Source organism: Trichogramma pretiosum, unplaced genomic scaffold (genome assembly GCF_000599845.2).
Source record: "Trichogramma pretiosum strain Unisexual culture from Peru unplaced genomic scaffold, Tpre_2.0 scaffold56, whole genome shotgun sequence".
NCBI lineage: Eukaryota > Metazoa > Arthropoda > Insecta > Hymenoptera > Trichogrammatidae > Trichogramma > Trichogramma pretiosum.
Window position 1 is genome coordinate 760,677 of NW_019641680.1, and position 23,117 is coordinate 783,793.

A 23,117-nucleotide genomic window follows, 5' to 3' on the forward strand; every position below is an offset into this window, starting at 1 on the left:
CACGTACGAAATTGCCACCTGCAGCCTCAATCGCGCGCGTGTGTATATTATATACATATACTATATGTAAAATTGAAATTGAAATAGCTCGCGCGCCGTTGCGATCCGTTTTTCCTCGAGTGCGGGCGGCGGTGGACACGCGCGCCTAATGAGCATGCGTGCGTGCATTGTGTATACCTACGTATATATATGATATTATGCGCAACGGATGAATTCTCGAGTTTAAGCTTGAGTTACGCGCGGCGAGAGTGCGTCATATCGTGCGTGTCAGGGTCAAGCAAGCTGCCGCTTTACAAGCTTGTGACACCTGGCATAGGTATACGCGTAAACAGCAATAATAATAACAACGACGACGGCGAAGGAGATTCGTTATACCCGTCGCGCGTTTCCCCTGGATAAACGACGCCGCGTTATAATATGCATATATAAATGTGCGTGGCGCGGGTGGCTGATCGTTTTCCCCGCGCGCGATGAGAATTATCCGTAACGAGACGCACTTGTTGATTCGTATTTTCATGTATGCTCCAAGTTGAGGAGGGTATATATATAGTGATTTATATACAGATTTGTTATTCTATTATCAATATGTTTCTGTCCTTGTAATCAAGAAAGATTAGTGAAAAAATGACAGAAAATTTATATAGAATCAAATACTATTTATAAGTTTATTCATTTGAATCGCACATAATATCGAATAACAGACACAACGAAAATACTGAAAATATGTTTATCGACAGTACTAGTTTTGGGTTGCAGCTGCCAAGCAAACACGCCACAAATCCTCGTTCTGCAGCTTCTCAATGATTTTGTCACAGCAGAGAATCGGCAGCTTGTAGTTTGTCAACTCCAAAAGTGGATCCAGTGCCCACTTCTTGAAAAATCTTCTTGGTAGCAGCTCGCACAAATACGTACCACACGCATCGCGATAAGTTTCAGAAAACTTGTAATATTTATTCGATTCTACGAAATCATACATCTCAGTAGAGGTGATTAATTTTTCCGCCGTCTCTGGTCGCAACGAAATCATGTCGTAGAAGGATAGGTTTGGCTTTACCATAATTTCTTTGGCTTCTTTCACGAATTCCTCGTCGTTATACCAACTTTCGTCAAGATTCGCCGGCCTTTTGAAAAGATCGTGCTTATGAAATGCGTTCATGATCGTTATGGCGCCGCTTCGGTCCAGCTCGTATCCTTTCTTTTTCAAGTGCTCGACGACGGACATAGTATCAGACGCAAATTGGAACTCAGACCTATGATATCCAAGTTTCAATTCCTCGTCGAAGTGACCCACGGTGGGAAAAGCGAAGCTCGACAGATCGGCCCCATGATCCAAGAGAACATCGATGGTATCCAGTAAGAAATTCGCCACGGCCCATTGAAGGGGTGTATGGCCCGACTTGTCCACAGCGTCGACCTTCACCGTCTTCCGGACGTCATCGATGATCTCGAAGAATAACTTCATCGAGCCGTCGTCCCTTTTTCTCTTGGAAATAATGTGGAGAGGAGTCGATCCTTCCTCGTTGACTAAATGAGGATTAGCGTCTCTTCGCAGCAGCAACTTGAACGTGTCTTTGTGACCACAAGATAGAGCCAAGTGTAGCGGAGTGTTGCCTTCCTTGTCTCGAGCGTCGATCAATACAGTCTGTCCGATTTTGTCGTTGAGCTCGAAAAATACCTCCATCAAGTCTTCATCATATCCTCTGTGGGAAATAATGTGGAGAGGAGTCCGTCCGTTCTCGTTAACTAAGCTCGGATCGGCGCCTCTTCTCAGTAGCAACTCGATCAAGTAGCTGTCGCCGTCCTCCAGTGCCCGGTGTAATGGTGTGTAACCCCAATTGTCTTGGCTATTGACCCGCACCGTCAGATTTTCATCGTCACAGATCTTGAAGAATAAATCCGCCAATTCGTAGCCATAAATTCCACTCATGGCAATGACGTGCAGAGGAATCGATCCATAAGCAGTGGCTAGATTCGGATCCGCGCCGTTTTTCAGCAGCAGTTCGACCACATTTCTGTGGTCCCCTTCCAGAGCCAAGTGAAGCGGCGGAATAACTGGATCTCCTTTATAGTCCACAGCTGATTTTGGCGGGAGAATATTTGGATCCTGTCCGAGCTCGAGGAATTTCTGGACGATATCGTCAAAGCCATACTGGCAGGCCGCGTGGAAATGTGTACAGCCGAACTCGTCGATGTAATTAACATCGAACCTGTCGTATATTTCAAAAAGTTTACGGACGAGGCTCTTATTGTAAAATTCATAAGGTACATGATGCAGTGGTGTGCTGCGATTCAACAATGGCTTGCCGTCTTCATCCATCTCGAGCTCGTCTTTGTAGCCGGATTTTATCACAAAACTGATGACATCTTCGTCCATTACACACTTTCTGAGAAGCCAATCCATTTCTTTGGGACGGAGAATCTTTCGAAAAATTGGATATTGTCCCTCCCAATCGCTGATGAACGAATGAATTTTAGGGACAAAATCATCTTCATCTTTTTTCATATCCTGAATGACCATATCACGCATACTCTTGAGCTTTTCCAAGTTTGAGATGATCTTTTTTTGATTCACAATTTCTAAATCAAAGTCGTACTGATCTCCGATGCCGTTCACGTCGAATTTTTCACTGGACATCATTTTGCGCCTTTACACGTACACAACAAACGGTCACTAATAAGATATGAAATATTTTTCACTTGTCGCGGTCGATGAAAGCTTTCCTTTGATGTTTACGCTTCGGCGTCTTAACGTGAATTGAGACTTGTTTTCACATGACTTACTCGCTACAATGCGTGTGGCGCTTCTTCTCAATACCCAACGTGGGTACAGAAGTTTCCCCCAAAAAATTTAACTGTAGTCTCACAGTATAAATTTACGAAAGTATTAAATTAAAGAAATGTATGTTGTAGCTACATCGATTACAATTTCTTTTGCAACCATTCGATCATTTAAAAATATTGAAATGCTATTGTGTTAGCAAAAAATTTATATCGATATGTAATCATTTTTTTATTTTTAATTTTTAATTTTCTTACGCGAGAGAGTCGTGAAAATTATAATCTTTTACAACCGCGCTCGAGATATAATAAGTGCGCGAGTTAACGACCCAGAGACAGATAGAAGATTTTAAACACACGTATATGGCGCGTGCTCGCATCGACGATGATAAAGAGCAGCTAAGTATTGTTCGTTAAAAAAAAGAAGCGAGCTTGCGGTTCTATATACGCACATTTTGAGCGAGCGCATCAATCAAATTTGAGCAGATTTGTTAATTTTCTGTTGTACAAAAGCTTTCGATTCGCAAAAAAGTTGGCTAGTTGAGAATTTCTTTGTGTGAGAGCATAAGATGGACGCTTTTAAAACGTAATTGTTTTGCTAGTAATTTGTTGCGAATATTATAGACTTAAGAGCTCGTGTAAGGATAAAAATATTGAAATAGAAAAAAATTAAATTTCAGCAAATTAAAAAAATGTATTTATTTATTTTAATCATGAATGCCATGAGAAATTTGACAAATGTAAACCTGCAAATATATATTCATCATGAGTTTTCTTCCGCGGCCGCCGAGCAAATACGCCACAAATCCTCGTTCTGCAGCTTCTCAATGATTTTGTCACAGCAGAGAATCGGCAGCTTGTAGTTTGTCAACTCCAAAAGTGGATCCAGTGCCCATCGTCGGCAGAATCTCCTCGATATCGCCTCGCTTAGATGCATGGAGCAAACCTTTTTATGAGTTTCTTCGATGGGCAGCTGGGCAAGTGGGAAATCCATTATATCGGCACAAGTGATTCGTTTCGCCGCCTCATCGGGTCGCAACTGGATCAGATCGTGGAGCGACAGGTTCGGATCATCGTCTTTCATCTTCATTTCTTTCGCTTGGATCGCGAACTCTTCGTCGCTATGCAAATCTTGAACGCGATCCGTGGAATATTCCAACACTCCGTGCTCAGCGAAAAATTTCATAATTGTCAGGGCGTCGTTTCGGCCCAGCTTGTATCCTCTTTTCTCAAGACGTTCAACGATGACCAGAACAACAGACGCTAGTACAAATTTAAAATTATTGTCAGCAATGAACAATCCTTCGCCAAAATAAGTTTCATCAGGGAAAACGAAATTCGACAGGTCCGCGCCATTAACCAACAGTACATCGACAAATTCTGGCAAGAGTCTCGCTACGGCACGTTGAAGCGGTGTCCTACCCATCTTATCCTGGGCGTCGACCAGCACCGTCTTTCCGAGTTCTTTGTTGACCTTGAAGAACCACACCGCCGCATGGTAATCTTCCTTCTCACAAAGCATGTGCAGAGGAGTCGATCCATCAGCAGCGGCTAGATTCGGATCCGCGCCGTTTTTTAGCAGCAATTCAACCACCTTTCTCTGGTGCCTTTCCAGAGCCAAGTAAAATGGTGGATCAACTGTTCTTCCTTCTTTTTTGTCCTCAATTGATTTTGGCGCGAGGATATTTGGATCCTGCCCGAGCTCGAGAAATTTTTGAACGATATCGTCCAAGCCACAGTGGCAGGCCACGTGGAAATGTGTATAGCCAAACTCGTCGATGTAATTAACATCGAACCTGTCGTATATTTCAAAAAGTTTACGGACGCGGCTGTTATTGTAAAATTCATTAGCTACATAATGCAGTGGTGTGCTGCGATTTAACAGTGGCTTGCCGTCTTCATCCATCTCGGGCTCGTCTTTGTAGCCGGATTTTACCACGAAATTGATCACATCGTCAAAATACCAAAATTTGAGAAACCACTCCATTTCTTTGGGACGGAACATCTTTCGTAAATTCGGATATTGACCCTCCCAATTGTTGATTAACAAATGAATTTTAGGGACAAAATCATTTTCATTTTTTTTCATATCTTGAATGACCATATCACGCATACTCTTGAGCTTTTCCAAGTTTGAGATGATCTTTTTATGATTCGAAATTTCGAGATCAAAGTCGTACTGATCTCCGACGCCGCCATTGCCGCCGTACACGTCGAACTCGTCGTCAGATATCATTTTTCGCAATTGCACTTAACACAACACACAAGACGGAAATAATTTTCACTTTTCGCAGTCGATGGGAGATTCTCTTTTGTCGTTTATACGCTGTGGCGTCTTAACTTATTATATACTAACAATTGACCATCGATTGAAACTGTACGATCTATAAAAAAATACGTGCAACGACCTGTGAAAGTCACGAGAAGCGCGAGTGTCTTTTCACGCTTAGAGCGATATCGTTTGTGCGAACAACGTCCGTCGACTCGAATCGCTTATTTATACGAATTAGACCAGTTCGAACGATACAGAATGTTACGACGCTACTTCGTAGGCACATGTGTAGCCGTTACAAAGACGCATCAAGCGAGCGAGCAGAATCTCGGCACTGCGAGAACGTCGTCCAATCACAGCGACGAACGAGTATCGCGAGTTTATGGCACGCAGAGCGCATGGCGGCCACATATGCGAACGTTGTATCGTCGGTTGCGGTCCGTACACGGGCAGTGTTGCGTCGCGCTTCAAGTCGTGTGCAGTTCAGTCATCGGTCATCAGTGTACGTTACGACGCCGCAGTTGCAAACAAAGAACGATAACATCCACTGCAGCCAGCGATCTTCGTGACGAGTGAAAATATTACGTAACTCTTTCTTCGACGTGTTCAAGTGCGAAAGTGCATATCGACGATGGCCGAGGACGACCAAAAGTGTTTCAAAAAATTGCAACTTCTGCGTGCAACGCTCGATTGGGACATCGGCAACGAGCGACGCGAATTCTTCGAGCAGTTTTATTCTCTGATCGATGATTGGGAGGGCCCATTGCCGAATCTCCGTGACATCTTCGACGAGAACGAGATCGAGTATCTACTCACCGAGTGCGCGAATTCGTCGGACAACGTGTTCGAGCCGGATCCGCTCGTCGAGTTCTTGATCAAGACCGGCTACAAGGACGAGCCCAAGCTCGACGAAGCGGGAAAGCCGCAGCTGCTGCGGCGCACCACACCGGTGCATCGCGCGGTCGGCTGGGACTGGAAGTACTACGTCACGCGGCTCTTTCGCATTTACGACAGATTCGACGCGAACTACGTGGACGACGAGTCCGGCTTGACGCACTTCCACGTGGCCTGCGAGTACGGCTGCGTGGGCATCGTTAAAAAATTCCTCGAGCACGGCCTGGATCCGAATTGCCGTAACGCGAGCTCGAAGGTCGATCCGCCGCTTCACCTGGCCTTGAAGAACAAACACTTGAAGATTTTCGAACTGCTACTGGAAAACGGGGCGGATCCGAATCTAGCCGGAACGAGAGGATCGACGGCTTTGCACGTCATTTGTGAAAAGTACGATATCGAGATGATGGAAAAACTCTTCGAAATACAGAAGCGCAAAAATAAAAAGGTGCTGGTCGACGCTCAAGACGAGTGCGGCAATACACCGCTTCACGTGATTCTGAAGAAAGGAGAGGACTACCGAAAGGAGGCCGTGTTCCTGCTGAAAAACGGCGCGAGTCCGTACGTGGCCAACGAGCACGGAACGACGGCTCTGCACGTGGCCTGCAAGGACAAGGACGACGCGCACGGCTCGTTGCGGGCGATAATGAAGCACTGCGCCGAGAGATACCAGCCGCTGCGAGTCGACGCCCAGGACGGCAACGGCGACACGCCGCTTCATCTGGCTCTGAAGAACGGCCTCGGCGAGGTGGCCGAGCTACTGCTGCGTTGCGGCGCCGATCCCGGCCTGGCCAACGAGCACGGATCCACCGCGCTGCACGTCGTCTGCCAGCAAGAGCAAGTTCGCAGCTTGCTGAACATGATGTTCTCGTGCGATCGCGAACCCGACCACGACGACGGCTTGATGGAGCTCGTCTTCAAGATATGCGACCTGAAACGTCGGCCGGTGCGCGTGAACGCGCAGGACGAGGCGGGCAACGGCCCGCTGCACCTGGCGCTGGAGCACGGCTACCTGGACAAGGTCGAGCTGCTGCTGAAGCGAGGCGCCGATCGCAACTTGGCCAACGGCGAGGGCTCGACGCCTCTGCACGTCGTCTGCAAGAGGAAAGCCGTGCGACAGCATCAGCACGAGTGGGCCGTGAAATTGGCGACCGCGTTGTTCGAGACGACGAGGAGCGACGGTGATCGTAAACAGCAGGCGGTGCGCGTCAACGCCCGGGACAATTCGGGTCGCACGCCGCTTCAGTGGGCCGTGGCGAGAATCATACCGGGTGTGGTCGACATAGTACTGAATCGCGGCGCCGACGTGTCCGGCTTCGCTTTCCCAACCGAGGATTTCGTCACCTTTTACGATTTGCTGATCGACAACTACGGGACCAGATTCATGCCGAATGCGTCGTTCTACGCGCTGAGAGTCATCCACCAGGTGGAGAAGCGGATACGCAAGCTGGACCAGGGCGACAGCCTGAAGATCGCGAGAAAGTTCGCCGAGCACGGACTGATGGACCGGAAGGTGAATTTCGCCGAGTGTCTGCGCCGCAACGAGGATTTCGCGAGCCTCGTGAAGAAGCAGCTGGCGGCCGCGGGTCTGTCGCTCCGGTCGCGGCGCTTGCCCCTGCCGGCCGACAAGGCCGAGAAGGTGTTCGCGCTCGAAGACTTCGACGAGTGGTTCGCGTTCCAGGTGACGCTCGACTGCGAGGACGATAATGCCGGTACTCATCCGGACTGCGTCGCCTACCTGTGCCAGACGGCCTTGGGGGCGTTTCTGCGCCGATGGGCTCTGGACTTTTTCCTGGCACTGACGCGCTACCGGTTGCCGGTTCTCTGCTGCGAGAAGATCATCGGGCCGCTGCGGGCCAAGGACTTGTGGAACATTTGTCTGGCGGTGACGGAGAAAAGCCGTAAACACAAGCCTAGTCATTCAAATCATCAACATCAAACTGGCTTTATGTGCAAGACCCAGTAATAAAATAGTAGCTGTAATATGTTTGATTCGTTTGAAGTTTATGTTAAAAAATATTAAAAATTAATTGCAAGTAGTTATTAAATAATAATAAAGAGTTAAAAATTAATCTTTAATTTTAGCCAAAGTGAATTACTGTCTTTATAAATACAGATTCAATGTAGCAATACGTTTGCCTTATAATTCATTTTCTAATGTTATCATTAAAAATATTTTGAAATAATTGACTCGTTTAATTTCTCATTATGTAACAAATTATTCTGAGCCCCTTGGAAATGTTGAATGAATTCATCACTCGATTGTCGATAAAAAAAATACTTTATTTACACAATTTCATTTTGTAAATAGATTGATCTTAAAAAATGTTTGCACTTGTAACTTCAAATCGTGTGATTAGAACCGTACAAAACGCTTCTTTATTTTACAATTGATTAAAAAGAAACGTTAAAATTGACCGATGAATTACAATCGCTCGTTGAGTTTCATCTTATCTGCTACTGGAAAACTAATTACTTAAAAGACTAAAAGATGGATAATTTCAAGCGATGCTCGCTGGAATTCTTATCGATATTTTTTTCGCGCGCGATTCTACAACGATCCAAAAACAATGTAACAAAGGACGCCGTAGAACTTTCCGAATGATTATTATTCAATAAAAACACACGGTCGATGCTTGAAAATATCCAATCGTACACTGGTTTCACTTTTACAATGTTTCAATCGCATTCAAGGCGATCCATTAAATTACTTAAAAATCTAACTAATTCTAAACTAATGCTCGTATTTATGCAGTAAAAAAAAACAGTGCGTTAAAAATCCGTTCACATCGAATTGACGATCGATACAAAAAGTTTCTGCCCTTACTTCGTTCTCGCGAAAACTATTTTTATCGTATTTCGAACGGATATCGAAAATCTCTCGCGAATTAAAAATTAAAAAATGAAAAACAAGAGGTATATATGCACAGCGTAAGTGTGTATAAATAGCGTGACCCGACGAGTTATTCAAAAATTGTCTCAATTGCATAATCGGCGGTGCGTATCGACGAGTTTTTCGGTAAAACAATTTGTGTGTTTGTGTGTGTGTGAGAAAAAGTACATATATATACACGAGTATATATATCTAGGGCAGCGCTACAATCTGCAGCTCTCGAAGTCGTCCCTGACTGCCTGCGGATTCGACATGGCCCACTTCTCCTTGAACACCTCCTGTCCCTTCTTGGGCTTGCTCCTCAGCTTCTGCACGCCCGCGAAGTGATCCTCGATCTCCTTCAGCGTCCTGCCCTCGGTCTCGGGCAGCATGTAGTACAGCCCCACCAATCCCAAAAAATTCACCGCCGCGTAGAAGAGAAATGTGCCGGGCAGCGTCATGTCCTGCTTCATGTACAGATACAGCTTGTTGGCGATCGAGGAGAAGATGTAGCCGATGGAGCCTGCGGAGCCCGAGGCGCAGCTGCGCACGTCCGGGGCGAACACCTCGCCGGCCAGAATCCACGGCAGGGTCTTGAGGGCGACGTGCGAGAAGAAGGCCGTGACGACGATGAGCGCGGTGGGCATCCAGCGGTGGCGCTGATCGTCGATGCGCTCGTACATGAGCAGATAGCCGTAGACGGAGATGAGGAGCCAGGCCGCGCCGGTGCCGAACACCGAGACGAACGAGATCTTGCGCTTGCCCGTGAAGTGTATGACGAAGACGCAGATGAGGGTGCCGAGGACTTGGGCTATACCGACGATCACCGTGGCGTGGTATCTGCGCACGAAAAAAAAAAAACAAATTACACGGTATTCCTTCGAATATATAATAAAATATAACTCACTTGTCGATCGGAGTCTTGAGATCCACCAGTATGCTCACGGCGAACACCTGCAGCACGGCTATGCCGCCGAAGGCGTTGATGAAGAAGGCCAGCGCGACCAGCGAGAACGGCAGCAGAAAGCTGCGGCGCAGATACGGACGCCACTTGGCCGGCGGCGCTTTTGGCTCCGTCGTGGCCGACGAGGGATCCTTGACGTCGACGGCGGATCCGTCGCGAAGCGAGTCGATGGTCGCCACCTGCTGGATCTGCACGGGCTTGTTGAGATTCAGGCAGAGCTCGCGAAACTCGGCCTCGACGTGCGCCGGCGTGACCCAGCCGCGGAGCCAGCAGAGGGCTTTTTCGGCCTCGTCGAGGCGGCCCTTGCCTATAAAAACGACGGAGGGGGGGTTACGTGAGAGGATTCGAATGGGTTGGTTGTATTTTTTTCAATGATTTCGAATGAAAGTTGCAAATAAAAAGAAAGTAATCGTTGGACGACTTTGTAACGTCTATGTGTGGCGTCGTGTATCTCCGTCGCATTTTCGCTCGCTTGCCTCGCTTATGTGCTGCGTGCGAGTTCGTGCACGAGTCGCTCGCTCAAACTTGTAGTTACTCTGCATAGCTCGCGCTTTTTGTTTCTTTCGTAGCCCATTTATGTAGGTACTCTATATTATTAACTACCTGCATAACCCGTGCCCCGTGGCGCCCATAGTTTTAACAATTCCGCGTTATTTTCTTTTTATTTTTTATAAGTTGTAAATTTTAGTTCAGTGGCCGTCGGTAGCATTTTTTGAATCAATTTCCGGAAGAGCACGTCGATGCCAGCGCCGCAATCCCCTCCATGCGCATGCAGATGCGAAAAGACCTTGTAAGGTCTAGTCGGTACTCGGTAGTCTCAGTTTACGTTACGACGCCGCAGTTGCGTGAACGACAAAAGAGAATCGCCCATTGACTGCGACAAGTTAAACATATTTCATATTTTGTAAGTGATTGTGCGTTGTTTTTATAAATACTTAAAATAAGGTCCAGTGAAAAATTCGGGTTGGTGGTGCCGAAGGCCAGTACGACTTTGATTTAGAAATTGTGAATTATAAAAAGATCATCTCAAACTTGGAAAAATTCAAGAGTATGCGCGAAATGGTCGTTCAGGATATGAAAAAAGATGAAGATGATTTTGTCCCTAAAATTCATTCGTTAATCAGCGATTGGGAGGGACAATATCCAATTTTTCGAAAGATTCTCCGTCCCAAAGAAATGGATTGGCTTCTCAGAAAGTGTGTAATGGACGAAGATGTCATCAGTTTTGTGATAAAATCCGGCTACAAAGACGAGCCCGAGATGGATGAAGACGGCAAGCCATTGTTGAATCGCACCACACCACTGCATCATGCAGCTAATAAATTGTACGCTAACAGCCGCCGCGTCCGTAAACTTTTTGAAATATACGACAGGTTCGATGTTAATTACATCGACGAGATCGGCTATACACATTTCCACGTGGCCTGTGAGTATGGCTTGGACGATATCGTCCAGAAATTCCTCGAGCTCGGACAGAACCCGAATATTCTCGCGCCAATATCAGTTGAGAGACAAATAGGCGAAGACGAAGAAGATAAAGAAGGAGAAGATGATGAGAAAGAAGAATATGAAGAATCAGATGAAGGAGTAGAATTAATCCTAGTTATGTCTCCGCTTCACTTAGCCCTGGAATTGAACCAGAGAAAGGTGGTTGAATTGCTGCTGAAAAACGGCGCGGATCCGAATCTAGCCACTGCTGATGGATCGACTGCTCTGCACATGCTTTGTAAGGAGGAAGATTACGATGCGGCAGAGTGGTTCTTCGAGGTCAACAAAGAACTCGGAAAGACGGTGCTGGTCGACGCCCAGGATAAGATGGGTAGGACACCGCTTCAACGTGCCGTAGCAAGACTCTTGCCAGAATTTGTCGATGTACTGTTGGTTAATGGCGCGGACCTGTCGAATTTCGTTTTCCCTGATGAAACTTATTTTGGCGAAGGATTGTTCATTGCTGACAATAATTTTAAATTTGTACTAGCGTCTGTTGTTCTGGTCATCGTTGAACGTCTTGAGAAAAGAGGATACAAGCTGGGCCGAAACGACGCCCTGACAATTATGAAATTTTTCGCTGAGCACGGAGTGTTGGAATATTCCACGGATCGCGTTCAAGATTTGCATAGCGACGAAGAGTTCGCGATCCAAGCGAAAAAAATGAAGATGAAAGACGATGATCCGAACCTGTCGCTCCACGACCTGATCCAGTTGCGACCCGATGAGGCGGCGAAACGAATAACTTATGCCGATTTCTGGAACTGCAGGGAGTTCTGGCTCAAATTCCTCGATCTGCACATGGAAGAAACTCATAAAAAGGTTTGCGCCATGCATCTAAGCGAGACGATATCGAATAAATTCTGCCGACGATGGGCACTGGATTCTCTCTTGGAGCTGACGCGCCACAAGCTGCCGATTCTATGCAGTGAAATCATCGATCATCTACCTAACGAGTATTTGTGGCGTATTTGCACGGCGGCCGCGGAAGAACACTCATGATGAATATATATTTGCGGTAATACATTTTTCAAATTTTTCATGGAATTCGTAATTAAAATCAATAAATACATTTTTTTACTTTGCTCTAATTTAAATGATTTTGTTTGTTTCAATTTTTTCCCTCGTACGTAATTTTAAGTATATAATATTCACACCAATTTTCTATAGTAAAAAGAGTATCGCATCAGAAGCGTATATCTTACGCTCTCACGCGCGCGAAAGAAATTCTCAACTTGCCAACTTCTTTGCGAATCGAGAGCTCTTATACCACAGCAATAATCATAAGAGGTTGGGAATGAACCAATCGGCTAAAGTTTGATTGATGCGCTCGCTCGAGGACATATTTACGTGCGTGTAAAGGACCGAAAATTGGCTTTTTTTATCATCGTCGATGCGAGCACGCGCCATATATACGTGTGTTTTAAATCTTCTGTCTTTGGGTCGTTAACTCGCGCACTTATTATACCTCGAACGTGGTTGTAAAAGATTATCGTTTTCAGGACTCACTCGCTTAAGAAAATTAAAAATTAAAAATAATAAAATAATCGTATATCAATGTTAATTTTTTGCTAACACAATAGCATTTCGATATTTTCAAATGATCGAATGGTTGCAAAAGAAATTGTAATCGATGTAGCTACAACATACATTCCTTTAATTTAAAACTTTCGTAAATTTATACTGTGAGGCTAGAGTTAAATTTTTGGGGGAAACTTCTGTACCCACGTTGGGTATTGAGAAGAAGCGCCACACGCATTGTAGCGAATAAATCATGTGAAAACAAGTCTCAACTCTCAAATCACGTTAAGACGCCGAAGCGTAAACATCAAAAGAAAGAAGAAAAGACCGCGTCGAGTGAAAAATATTTCATATCTTATTAGTAACCGTTAGTTGTGTATGTATAAAGACGCAAAATGATGTCCAGTGAAAAATTCGACGTGTACGGCGGCAATGGCGGTGCCAACGGTCAGTACGACTTTGATTTAGAAATTGTGAATCATAAAAGGATCATCTCAAACTTGGAAAAGCTCAAGAGTATGCGTGATATGGTCATTCAGGATATGAAAAAAGATGAAGATGATTTTGTCCCTAAAATTCATTCGTTAATCAGCGATTGGGAGGGACAATATCCAAATTTTCGAAAGATTCTCCGTCCCAAAGAAATGGATTGGCTTCTCTTAAAGTGTGTAGAGGACGAAGATGTGATCAATTTCGTGATGAAATCCGGCTACAAAGACGAGCTCGAGATGGATGAAGACGGCAAGCCATTGTTGAATCGCAGCACACCACTGCATCATGTACCTTATGAATTTTACAATAAGAGCCTCGTCCGTAAACTTTTTGAAATATACGACAGGTTCGATGTTAATTACATCGACGAGATGGGCTGTACACATTTCCACGCGGCCTGTAAGTATGGCTTTGACGATATCGTCCAGAAATTTCTCGAGCTCGGGCAGGATCCAAATATCCTCACGCAAAAATCAGCTGTGGACTTAGAAGCAGTTATTCCGCCGCTTCACGTGGCTCTGGAAGGGGACCACAGAAATGTGGTCGAACTGCTGCTGAAAAACGGCGCGGATCCGAATCTAGCCACTGGTCATGGAAGGATTCCTCTGCACGTCATTGCCATGAATGGAATTCATGGCTACAAATTGGCGGATTTATTCTTCAAGATCTGTGACGATGAAAATCTGACGGTGCGGGTCAATAGCCAAGACCATTGGGGTAAGACACCATTATACCGTGCACTGGAGGAAGGCGACAGCTACTTGATCGAGTTGCTACTGAGAAGAGGCGCCGATCCGAACTTAGCCAACGAGGCAGGATTGACTCCTCTCCACATTATTTCCGAAAGAGGACATGATGACGATGACGGCTTGATGGAGGTATTCTTCGAGGTCAACGACGAAATCGGACAGACGCTGTTGATCGACGCTCGAGACAAGGAAGGCAACACTCCGCTACACTGGGCTCTGTGTTGTATAGACGAAGGTATGATCGAGGTGCTGCTGAAAAACGGAGCCGATCCTAATTTGGCCAACGAGGAAGGATCGACTCCTCTCCACATTATTTCCAAGAGAGACGAGGACGACGGCTTGATGAAGTTATTCTTCGAGATCGTCGATGACGTTCAAAAGACGGTGCAGGTCGACGCTGTGGACAAGTCGGGCCATACGCCCCTTCAATGGGCCGCGTCGAATTTCTTACTGGATACGATCGATGTTCTCTTGGATCACGGGGCCGATCTGTCGAGCTTCACTTTTCCCACCGTGGGTCACTTCGACGAGGAATTGAAACTTGTGTATAATTGGACTGCGTTCCAATTTGCGTCTGATACTCTGTCCGTCGTCGAGCACTTGAAAAGGAAAGGATACGAGCTGGATCGAAGCGGCGCCATAACGATCATGAACGCATTTCATAAGCACGATCTTTTCAAAAGGCCAGCGAATCTTGATGAAAGTTGGTATAACGACGAGGAATTCGTGAAAGAATCTAAAGAAATTATGGTAAAGCCAAACCTGTCCTTCTACGACATGATTTCGTTGCGACCAGAGACGGCGGAAAAATTAATCACCTATACTGAGATGTATGATTTCGTAAGATCGAATAAACATTACAAGTTTTCTGAAACTTATCGCGGTGCGTGTGGTACGTATTTGTGCGAGCTGCTACCAAGAAGATTTTTCAAGAAGTGGACACTGGATCCACTTTTGGAGTTGACAAACTACAAGCTGCCGATTCTCTGCTGTGACAAAATCATTGAGAAGCTGCAGAACGAGGATTTGTGGCGTGTTTGCTTGGCGGCCACGGACGAAAACTCATGATGAATATATATTTGCAGGACTCTTCTGATGTGTGGTGTGTGGCGATTATTGCATGTTTCAAAGTTTATATGGCATTCATGATTCAAATAAATGAATAAATTTTTTTAATTTGCTGAAATTTATTTTTTTTTCTCTGCTTCAATGTTTTTATCCTTACACGCGCTCTTAAGTTTATAATATTCGTAACAAATTACTAGCAAAAAAATTACGCTTTAAAAGCGTCCAGCTTACGCTCTCACACGAAGAAATTCTTAACTAGCCACCTTTTTTGCGAATCAAAAGCTTTTGTACAACAGAAAATTAACAAATCTGCTAAAATTTGATTGATGCGCTCGCTCAAAATGTGCGTATATAGAACCGCAAGCTCGCTTCTTTTTTTTAACGAACAATACTTAGCTGCTCTTTATCATCGTCGATGCGAGCACGCGCCATATACGTGTGTTTTAAATCTTCTATCTGTCTCTGGGTCGTTAACTCGCGCACTTATTATATCTCGAGCGCGGTTGTAAAAGATTATAATTTTCACGACTCACTCGCTTAAGAAAATTAAAAATTAAAAAAAAAAAATGATCGTATATCGATATAAATTTTTTGTTAACGCAATATATAGGCGCTATAAATAATCCTCGAGTGGGAGAGAGACGACCGGCTATACTCGAGTTGCGCGGCTTGAAAAATTCCGAAAAATTCGCTCGATACCAACGTTCGAAGTAATACAACGCAGTATGAGAGAGAGAGAAATGCATAAATCTCCGCAAAAGCTATAATTGGTACGATATACACATGCCTAGACGGCGTAATCGCATTATCGATAAGCTCCTGCCTATTATCGTACGAATGCAATACGACACTCGAACAGTTTCGATCGAACCTATGTGCATCGGTATTGTATAATATTTATACACACAAAGTAAAGCAAATTAATAACCAACCTGCGAGCCAAACCGGACTCTCGGGCACGAGATACAGGGCGCAGAAGCATATGGCCGGATAGACGAGATTGATCAGCGCCAGCGTCCTCCAGTCCACCAGACTGCCCGTGAGCATCTGCGTGAATATGCCGATGATGACGGCCATCGTCGAGGTGGCCGACAGCAGTCCGCGCAGATGGGGCTGGGTGACCTCCGCGACGTAGGTCAGCACGGGCGCCTCGAGCAGGCCGCCCGTCAGACCCGTGACGGCTTGGGCCAGGCAGAGGGTCTTGGCGCTCTGGGCGTAATGGAAGATGAACCAGGCGGCGACGAACGGGAAGGTGGCGAGCATCATGGTCTTGCGACGGCCCAGACGCTGCGAGACGAGGCCGCTGACGAAACCGCCCAGTGGCACGAGGAACAGATTGATGCTGCCTGTAGTGGCGAGAAAATATTGGAACCGGTTTCAATAATGCCATCGAGATTTCAAATTTTCCATCTTATTAGAGCGATCGAGAGAAAATGTATTAATGGAGAGTCCTATATATGATAAAGCCCGTTTATAATATCGAGAGTTACGTAAAACGTTATAAGCCGGCTTTGTGTAAAGTAAAAAAAAAAAAATCATTAGAAAAAATCGAAACACCAACTTATCCAGGTGAGCTCGTCGAGGGTGACGGGCACCGGTGGATTCGGCTTCTGCAGCTCGGGTATGAGGATCGTCGGGAAGCCCAGACTGCTGCCGAACGTGAGCAGCAGCAGATTCTTTGCGCCCACGGCGAAGAATTGCGGCACGGCCTCCTTGAGTCTCGACACCGGCTTCTGCTCGGCTTTGTTGTTGCCGTTGCCATTATTAGCCGCGTCCGTGAACGTCATTCTGCAAGAAGCAACGACGATAAATCAAAAATGGTGTGCGCTAGTTGTAAGCCTCGAAAGAAAAAAAAAACAAAGTGTGAAAAATATTTTCCACTCTCCTCTCGAATATTAATCTCGGTATTTTTTATTTTTAATGCCGATTACAGGTGAATGACATATGAAGTAGCAGTATATACAGTATAAACGATCGAAGTCTCGGCTGCAGCGTACTTTCATTTTAAATACCTTTACTCTGGCTTGTCGCAATTTGTGCATGCCATTATCCGCGAGCTAATTTTATATCGGCTACGGCGTTTTTTCAATTAGATAAAGCATTGCAAAAAAAGATACACGCTTCGTCGCGCACGTTTATAATCGCGTACAGCAAAAATATATAATCCTAAAAATGTCTTCTGCATATCCGCGTTGCGTGCGTGTGTTGCGATAAAACGCGCAATCGATGCATAGGCAGAAATGCAAACATGCGAACGAATGCGTGCACCAAAAAAAAAAGGCTCGAGAAAATTTTACTACCTATGCTTCTTTGCAACGTTTCGAGACTTGTGTCTCGGAGTTACACCTCGATTACTCTCGTGGACGCGATGAGCTTTTTAAACTTCTCGGATGACCAAGATATCTCGATCGACTTATTCTTTTACGTAATGAGAGCGTGGCAAAAAAAAAAAAAAATATAACGATTTTCAGATGTATCTGTCAATCGAGTCGAGGATCAGCGCGTCGTGAGAATTATTTTTTTCGACAAAGTATAGCGTATATAGCATCGTTGGAATGATATTATCCGCTACTGTTACGGGATGACGAGGCTCGCGCGCGCGCGTGGAACTATATATTCCAAAACAACGAATTTGCCTCATTTCAGGAAAAAAAAAAAAGATATTACTTAGCATTTTAATAGCCTCAATTTTACACTTCGAGCGGTAGTAGCGCGCGAGGCAGAAAAAAAAACACAATATTTTTTTTTTGCGCCAGATCCATGTCCGATATATACTAATAAGCGCAACGTATTGCATTCCATGTTGTACGTGTGTACAATTGTATACAGCCGATAACGTAAGGTCGCTGTAGGTATGATATATACAATTTCAGCATAGGTGGCAGGTAGCCGCGAGTTCTCTCTTTACCTTTTTTAATGTATAACGATACACGAGTTACATAATGATGTGAAAATTAAACAGGACGATTCATTCTTCTTCTTTTTTTTTTTTTGGTGCGAAAGATAACGCACGCATAATAAAGCGGCATCATTATATTCATAGTTGACATCCGTCGACACGATTTAATTATCGTAATAATATACACATCTAATCAAAAGTGACCAAAAAAAAAAAAAAAAATTGAAANTTCTTCAAAAAAAAAAAAAAAAAAAAATTGAAAAATGCGTGCGGCTTATCGACGCGCCGCCGATACAGCGTGCTGTTTTTTTATATAACACAATGAAGCGCAACGACAGCAGCGCGCACGCACGATTTGCATTGTCTGCAGATTGTGTTTATTTGCTCTCGCTCTCTATCTCCGTCTCGCCCGGTCGCTAGACTCTGTATATCGAGTAAATAAATAAACAAATGCGGGATTGCAAATTCAGGCAGAGATTATACTTTCATTGGTCGCGGCTCTGCGATTCTTCGTTATACATTTATATATAAATACGAGGTAAAAAGAGGGTGAAACTGTATTGCGCAAAACGAAAAGAGAAAAAAAAAAGATGAATTCGAAATCCATCGCTCGAAAACGCGCACAAGGTGAATTACCGATTATATGCAGTATATCTCGCGATGACCTGTCTCGCGAGCTGTTATACGCCGGCTGCTGCGAAGGTCGAGCTGCGAAGGCACACAATCACTTTTACCTGCACCTGCGTGCCTGCGCCAATGTGCAACCGCGCGGCGGATTTCTATAATTGCGAATCGACGATATTCGCGCTTCATTTTTCCGACTCGATGTATAAACCGATCGTTGCCGCGCGCGTTTATCTTCTTTTGACATTAATTAATATAATAAAGAGACGAAGTGTCGAGTCCTCGTTTTTCCGTAGAATAATCTTTGCTATTTTATACTTTGAAAATCTTAGAGCGTCGACGCGGTTGCAAAACTGCATATAATACCGAGATGCGATCGGTTGTATTATATACAGCGGAGGATGCGCTGGGACGATTACAGAAGAACATCATTATACAAACGCCGTGTACTGCATTCGCGTTTACGCGATAATGACGTTTATATACACGATTGATTATGCTCGCGAAACCATAATTTCATAAGAAAAAAATCATACAGGTATGAAATTGCCGGTATCCAAGCCGGGGTCGAGTGACGAGAGCTTCCAGCGATTGTATTTTATAGACAAACAATCGTTTAGTACACTTCGTTATTGAATTATGCAACGGGCAAAAAAATAATAAAAATGAGATTTTTACGATTTATAAACTATGTCGCTGCCGCTGCGTCGAGCTCAAGTGCGGATCTAGAAAATTATTGGCAACGTTCGAGGCACACGCATGCACAGCACAAAAGAAACTTTACGGACTTCCTATTCAAGACACTCCGACGCTTCAATTCGAATGAAATTACGGGCGCAATTGATGGTCGACACAATGGGTCGACGACGTCTCCGTTTTAAAGTATAATAATACGCATACAGGTTGCATTTTAAACGATTGTAAAAGACGAGAGAGAAAAAAACCCACATTACAAAATATGCAGTTTACTCTTCGTCGCGCAATCTCGTATACGATATGAAGTCAAAAATCCTCCGTGTGTATAACGAGTTACCTCGGACGGTATATACACGCACATATATACGCACGGTCGGCGAGAGACGAGACCGAGTTCGTTACGTAAGTGGATTTGAATGAAAGTAAAAAGTATAAAAAACACGACGCGTATAACTCATTAATTGTCGCGAACCGAATTCGGGTCATTGCGCGATGCGTAGAGGTATATATCGATCGGAGGCAACGAATCGAGAAGAGAGAAGAAGAAGAAGAAAAAACAACAACAAAAACAAAAACAAACCTGGACATGTCCTCCTTAAACTGATGCAGCACCATCTCGTTCACTATGTATAATCGTTATAATTTTTTCTCCTCGTTGATAATAACGATTACGAACGGGGCTGGAAGCGGGTGAATAAATCGGTTGAAACTATACGACTCTATCTAAATCATCGCATAATTATACTTTGTATATTATATCCAGCCGATCGTTTTGCGCCTCTTTTTTTTGTTAATGCACCAACACACACTCACGAACACCCTCGACCACCACGCACCGCACTTTTTTCGATCGATCGCCAGGCAAAAAAAAACCCCACAATCCGGTCTAATCAACCGATCCTCGTGTCATTGTCGGCCCCGCGCGACACCGTATAACGATGTATAATGTGTCACCGCGAGCGCCGCTGCTGGTCTTTAAGCGTCTGTCTGATGGGCTGCTGCTGCTGCTATACACACGCACGGAAAATCGCGATCCGCGAGTAGAGAGAGAGATGGTATATATATATGTGGCACTCGATTATATTACACGGCTACTCGCGCCTTCCTTTTTCACGCAGCAGCAGCAGCAGCAGCCCCTCTACTCTTGGGTTACCTATCATCGTGTCCTATCTTTCGCGTTTATACACACGCAATCAGGCTCCGTATGTACCCTCTCCTCCTCTATTCGTATAATTTCTGTAATATAATTTCGATCTCGGCTCTCTTTTTTTTTAATACACGCGAGAGTTTCCATGAATCGACTGACCGCGAGGTAGGTACGAGCTTCGAACCCAAGTTCACTGCTGCATTTCAAAGACTTCGGGCGTTTTTCCGCTAATAAGGCCATCATCGATATGTAGCAGCAACAGCAGCTTCGCTACCATTGGTCATTAGCTCTGGAAAATGCGCTCTATATTCGTATCCACTTGTGTCCATTTATTAATCGTCGAGTTTTCAATATTGGCTTAATGGACTTTTTTTCACAAAATTGCAGTTTCGCTGTAACCTACTTTTACTTTAAAGCTCGAGTTTTCGAGAAATTTTTCAATTGTTATCGATTTACGTACATTAGACTGACAATATTTTTTTTTTTTTTAAATCGACGAGACGCCCCCTCAAAAGTTTCAAACCCCCAAAAAAATGACCTCTACAAAGTTTCAGCTCATGTGGTGAAAAAAAACCCGTGCCACAAGACGGGTGTGGATTTACATTAAATTAACTAAAAATCGAGAAAAGTGCATTTGTTTCTTCAAAAAACGGCTCAGCAAGATCATCTATTGAAAAAATGTGAATGCATTGTTTGATAGATTTTTGTCTCGCCTTTCCAACGCCGTATTCAGATTTTAAAACGGCTTTTATTTTGTCGAGATACAGCTGTTTTTGTGGGATGCGTTTTTGTAACTGAAAATTCAGTAATTCGGCTTCGGGTTCTCGAAAAATCACGTTTTTTCTCTCTCTTCACAACATTCTCAGAAATCTATAGGAGCTACCAAAACGAAATTTAAACCAAAATTTTGCAAAAATTATACCAAAAAAATTAGAGTAAATTTCTTTTCGGTAGCTCCAATAGATTTCTCAGAATGTTGTAAAGTGTGAGGAAAAACGTGATTTTTCTAGTTTATTCATTTGAATCGCACAAAATATCGAATAACAGACACAGCAAAAATACTGAAAATATGCTTATCGACACTACTAGTTTTGGGTTGTAGCTGCCAAGCAAACACTCCACAAATCCTCGTTCTGCAGCTTCTCAATGATTTTGTCACAGCAGAGAATCGGCAGCTTGTAGTTTGTCAACTCCAAAAGTGGATCCAGTGTCCACTTCTTGAAAAATCTTCTTGGTAGCAGCTCGCACAAATACGTACCAAACACTTCGCCATAAATTTCAGAAAACTCGTAATATTTATTCGATTCTACGAAATCATACATCTCAGTATAGGTGATTAATTTTTCCACCGTCTCTGGTCGCAACGAAATCATGTCGTAGAAGGACAAGTTTGGCTTTACCATAATTTCTTTGGCTTCTTTCACGAATTCCTCGTCGTCGTATCGACTTTCGTCGATATTCGCCGGCCTTTTGAAAAGATCGTGCTTATCGAATGCGTTCATGATCGTTATGGCGCCGCTTCGGTCCCATAGTGTCAGACGCAAATTGGAACTCAGTCTTCGACTTCGTCGAAATAATTTAGTTCATAAATGCTCCGTAATACGCAGGCAGTGCCAAATTTGAGAGAGAGCCGCAAACGCTTCGCTAACACAGTCACGACTCGCTTCTAACACTGGTGTTTGCTGAATTGTGAAAACTCGTGCAAAATCTAACATAATTTTTAATTTTAAGTACCAGTGTATATATAAAATAATCTTATCTTGCAGTGGTTATTGTTAAATTGTTTTGTTATTTGGACAAAACCCCAGCTCTGACGTTATCAACTGACAACAATGTAAGTCGTTTAATACAACTTTCATACTGTTCGATCTGTCGACATTATCATATTTTGTTCTACGACTTACAGCTGATCGCGTATAGATTGTACCCGGCGATATATTCGCGCTTCAAATGGAATACTTTAAACATCATTTGTAAACGTTTTATTGTAAAATTTAACTAATTAAGCACCACCGGTTTAGACTGGCGATTTTCAATAGCTAACTTGACTAGGATTTATTCTTATTATTTACAAACGAAGATCACATAGATGAATGTATTTTCCTTCGCTGTGTATATTGTACGCGAGTCACGAGAAGCGCGACGTCTGTTGACTCGAATGGTTTATTTACAAATTCGCTAGTAGGTAGCCTTTACAAAGACGCAAGTGAGCAGCGAGAATGAGATCGAGTATCTACTCAGCGAGTGCGCTCATCAAATTCTTGATTAAGACCGGCTACAAAGACGAGCCCCAGTTCGACGAAGCGGGAAAGCCAATGCTTACCTGCACCTGAAATAAAAATATTCGTGAAAATTTTTCAAGTTTGCTCAAATTTTTTATACATTTCACGAAGTGCATTCTTTCGATTGAGTCGAAAAAATGTATTCGTCGGATCTGAACTGTTCAATCTCCTAGGCACGTCTCTAATTATGCGCCAATATTATTGGACATCCATATGGTCTAAATATATTCCAACCGCACACAAGGCTAAAAGTAACGATTTTTATGTAGGGCACTTTATACTCTATACGTAACTTTCCCACCGATAGAAGTTTTACCCTATACGACCCGTAGTTTTAAAACAACGAAACTGTCTCGCTGCAAGGATTCGATATA

The 23,117-nt window shown here is 44.1% G+C and overlaps 3 protein-coding genes across 3 annotated transcripts in view; 2 read left to right on the forward strand and 1 right to left on the reverse strand.

The window, feature by feature from the left end:
• Positions 1-5,522: 5,522 nt before the first annotated feature.
• Positions 5,523-7,951, forward strand: LOC106654596 (ankyrin-1-like). The gene has a single exon (XM_014374520.2). The coding sequence runs from the start codon at positions 5,682-5,684 to the stop codon at positions 7,905-7,907; it is 2,226 nt and encodes a 741-aa protein (XP_014230006.1). The 5' UTR covers positions 5,523-5,681; the 3' UTR covers positions 7,908-7,951.
• Positions 7,952-8,203: 252 nt separating this feature from the next.
• On the reverse strand, positions 8,204-20,352 carry LOC106654877 (facilitated trehalose transporter Tret1). The gene is made up of 5 exons (XM_014374975.2): positions 19,895-20,352; positions 16,657-16,883; positions 16,028-16,441; positions 9,721-10,084; positions 8,204-9,653 (listed from the first exon to the last, which is right to left on the reverse strand). The coding sequence occupies exons 1-5, from the start codon at positions 19,927-19,929 to the stop codon at positions 9,038-9,040; spliced, it is 1,656 nt and encodes a 551-aa protein (XP_014230461.1). The 5' UTR covers positions 19,930-20,352; the 3' UTR covers positions 8,204-9,037.
• Positions 20,353-22,126: 1,774 nt separating this feature from the next.
• LOC106654894 (transcription elongation factor SPT5-like) overlaps positions 22,127-23,117 on the forward strand; it is a 30,850-nt gene continuing 29,859 nt past the window's right edge. The window contains exon 1 of the mRNA XM_014375020.2: positions 22,127-22,295. Coding sequence (XP_014230506.2) covers positions 22,294-22,295 — 2 coding nt within the window. The 5' untranslated portion in view covers positions 22,127-22,293. The remainder of the gene's footprint in view (positions 22,296-23,117) is intronic.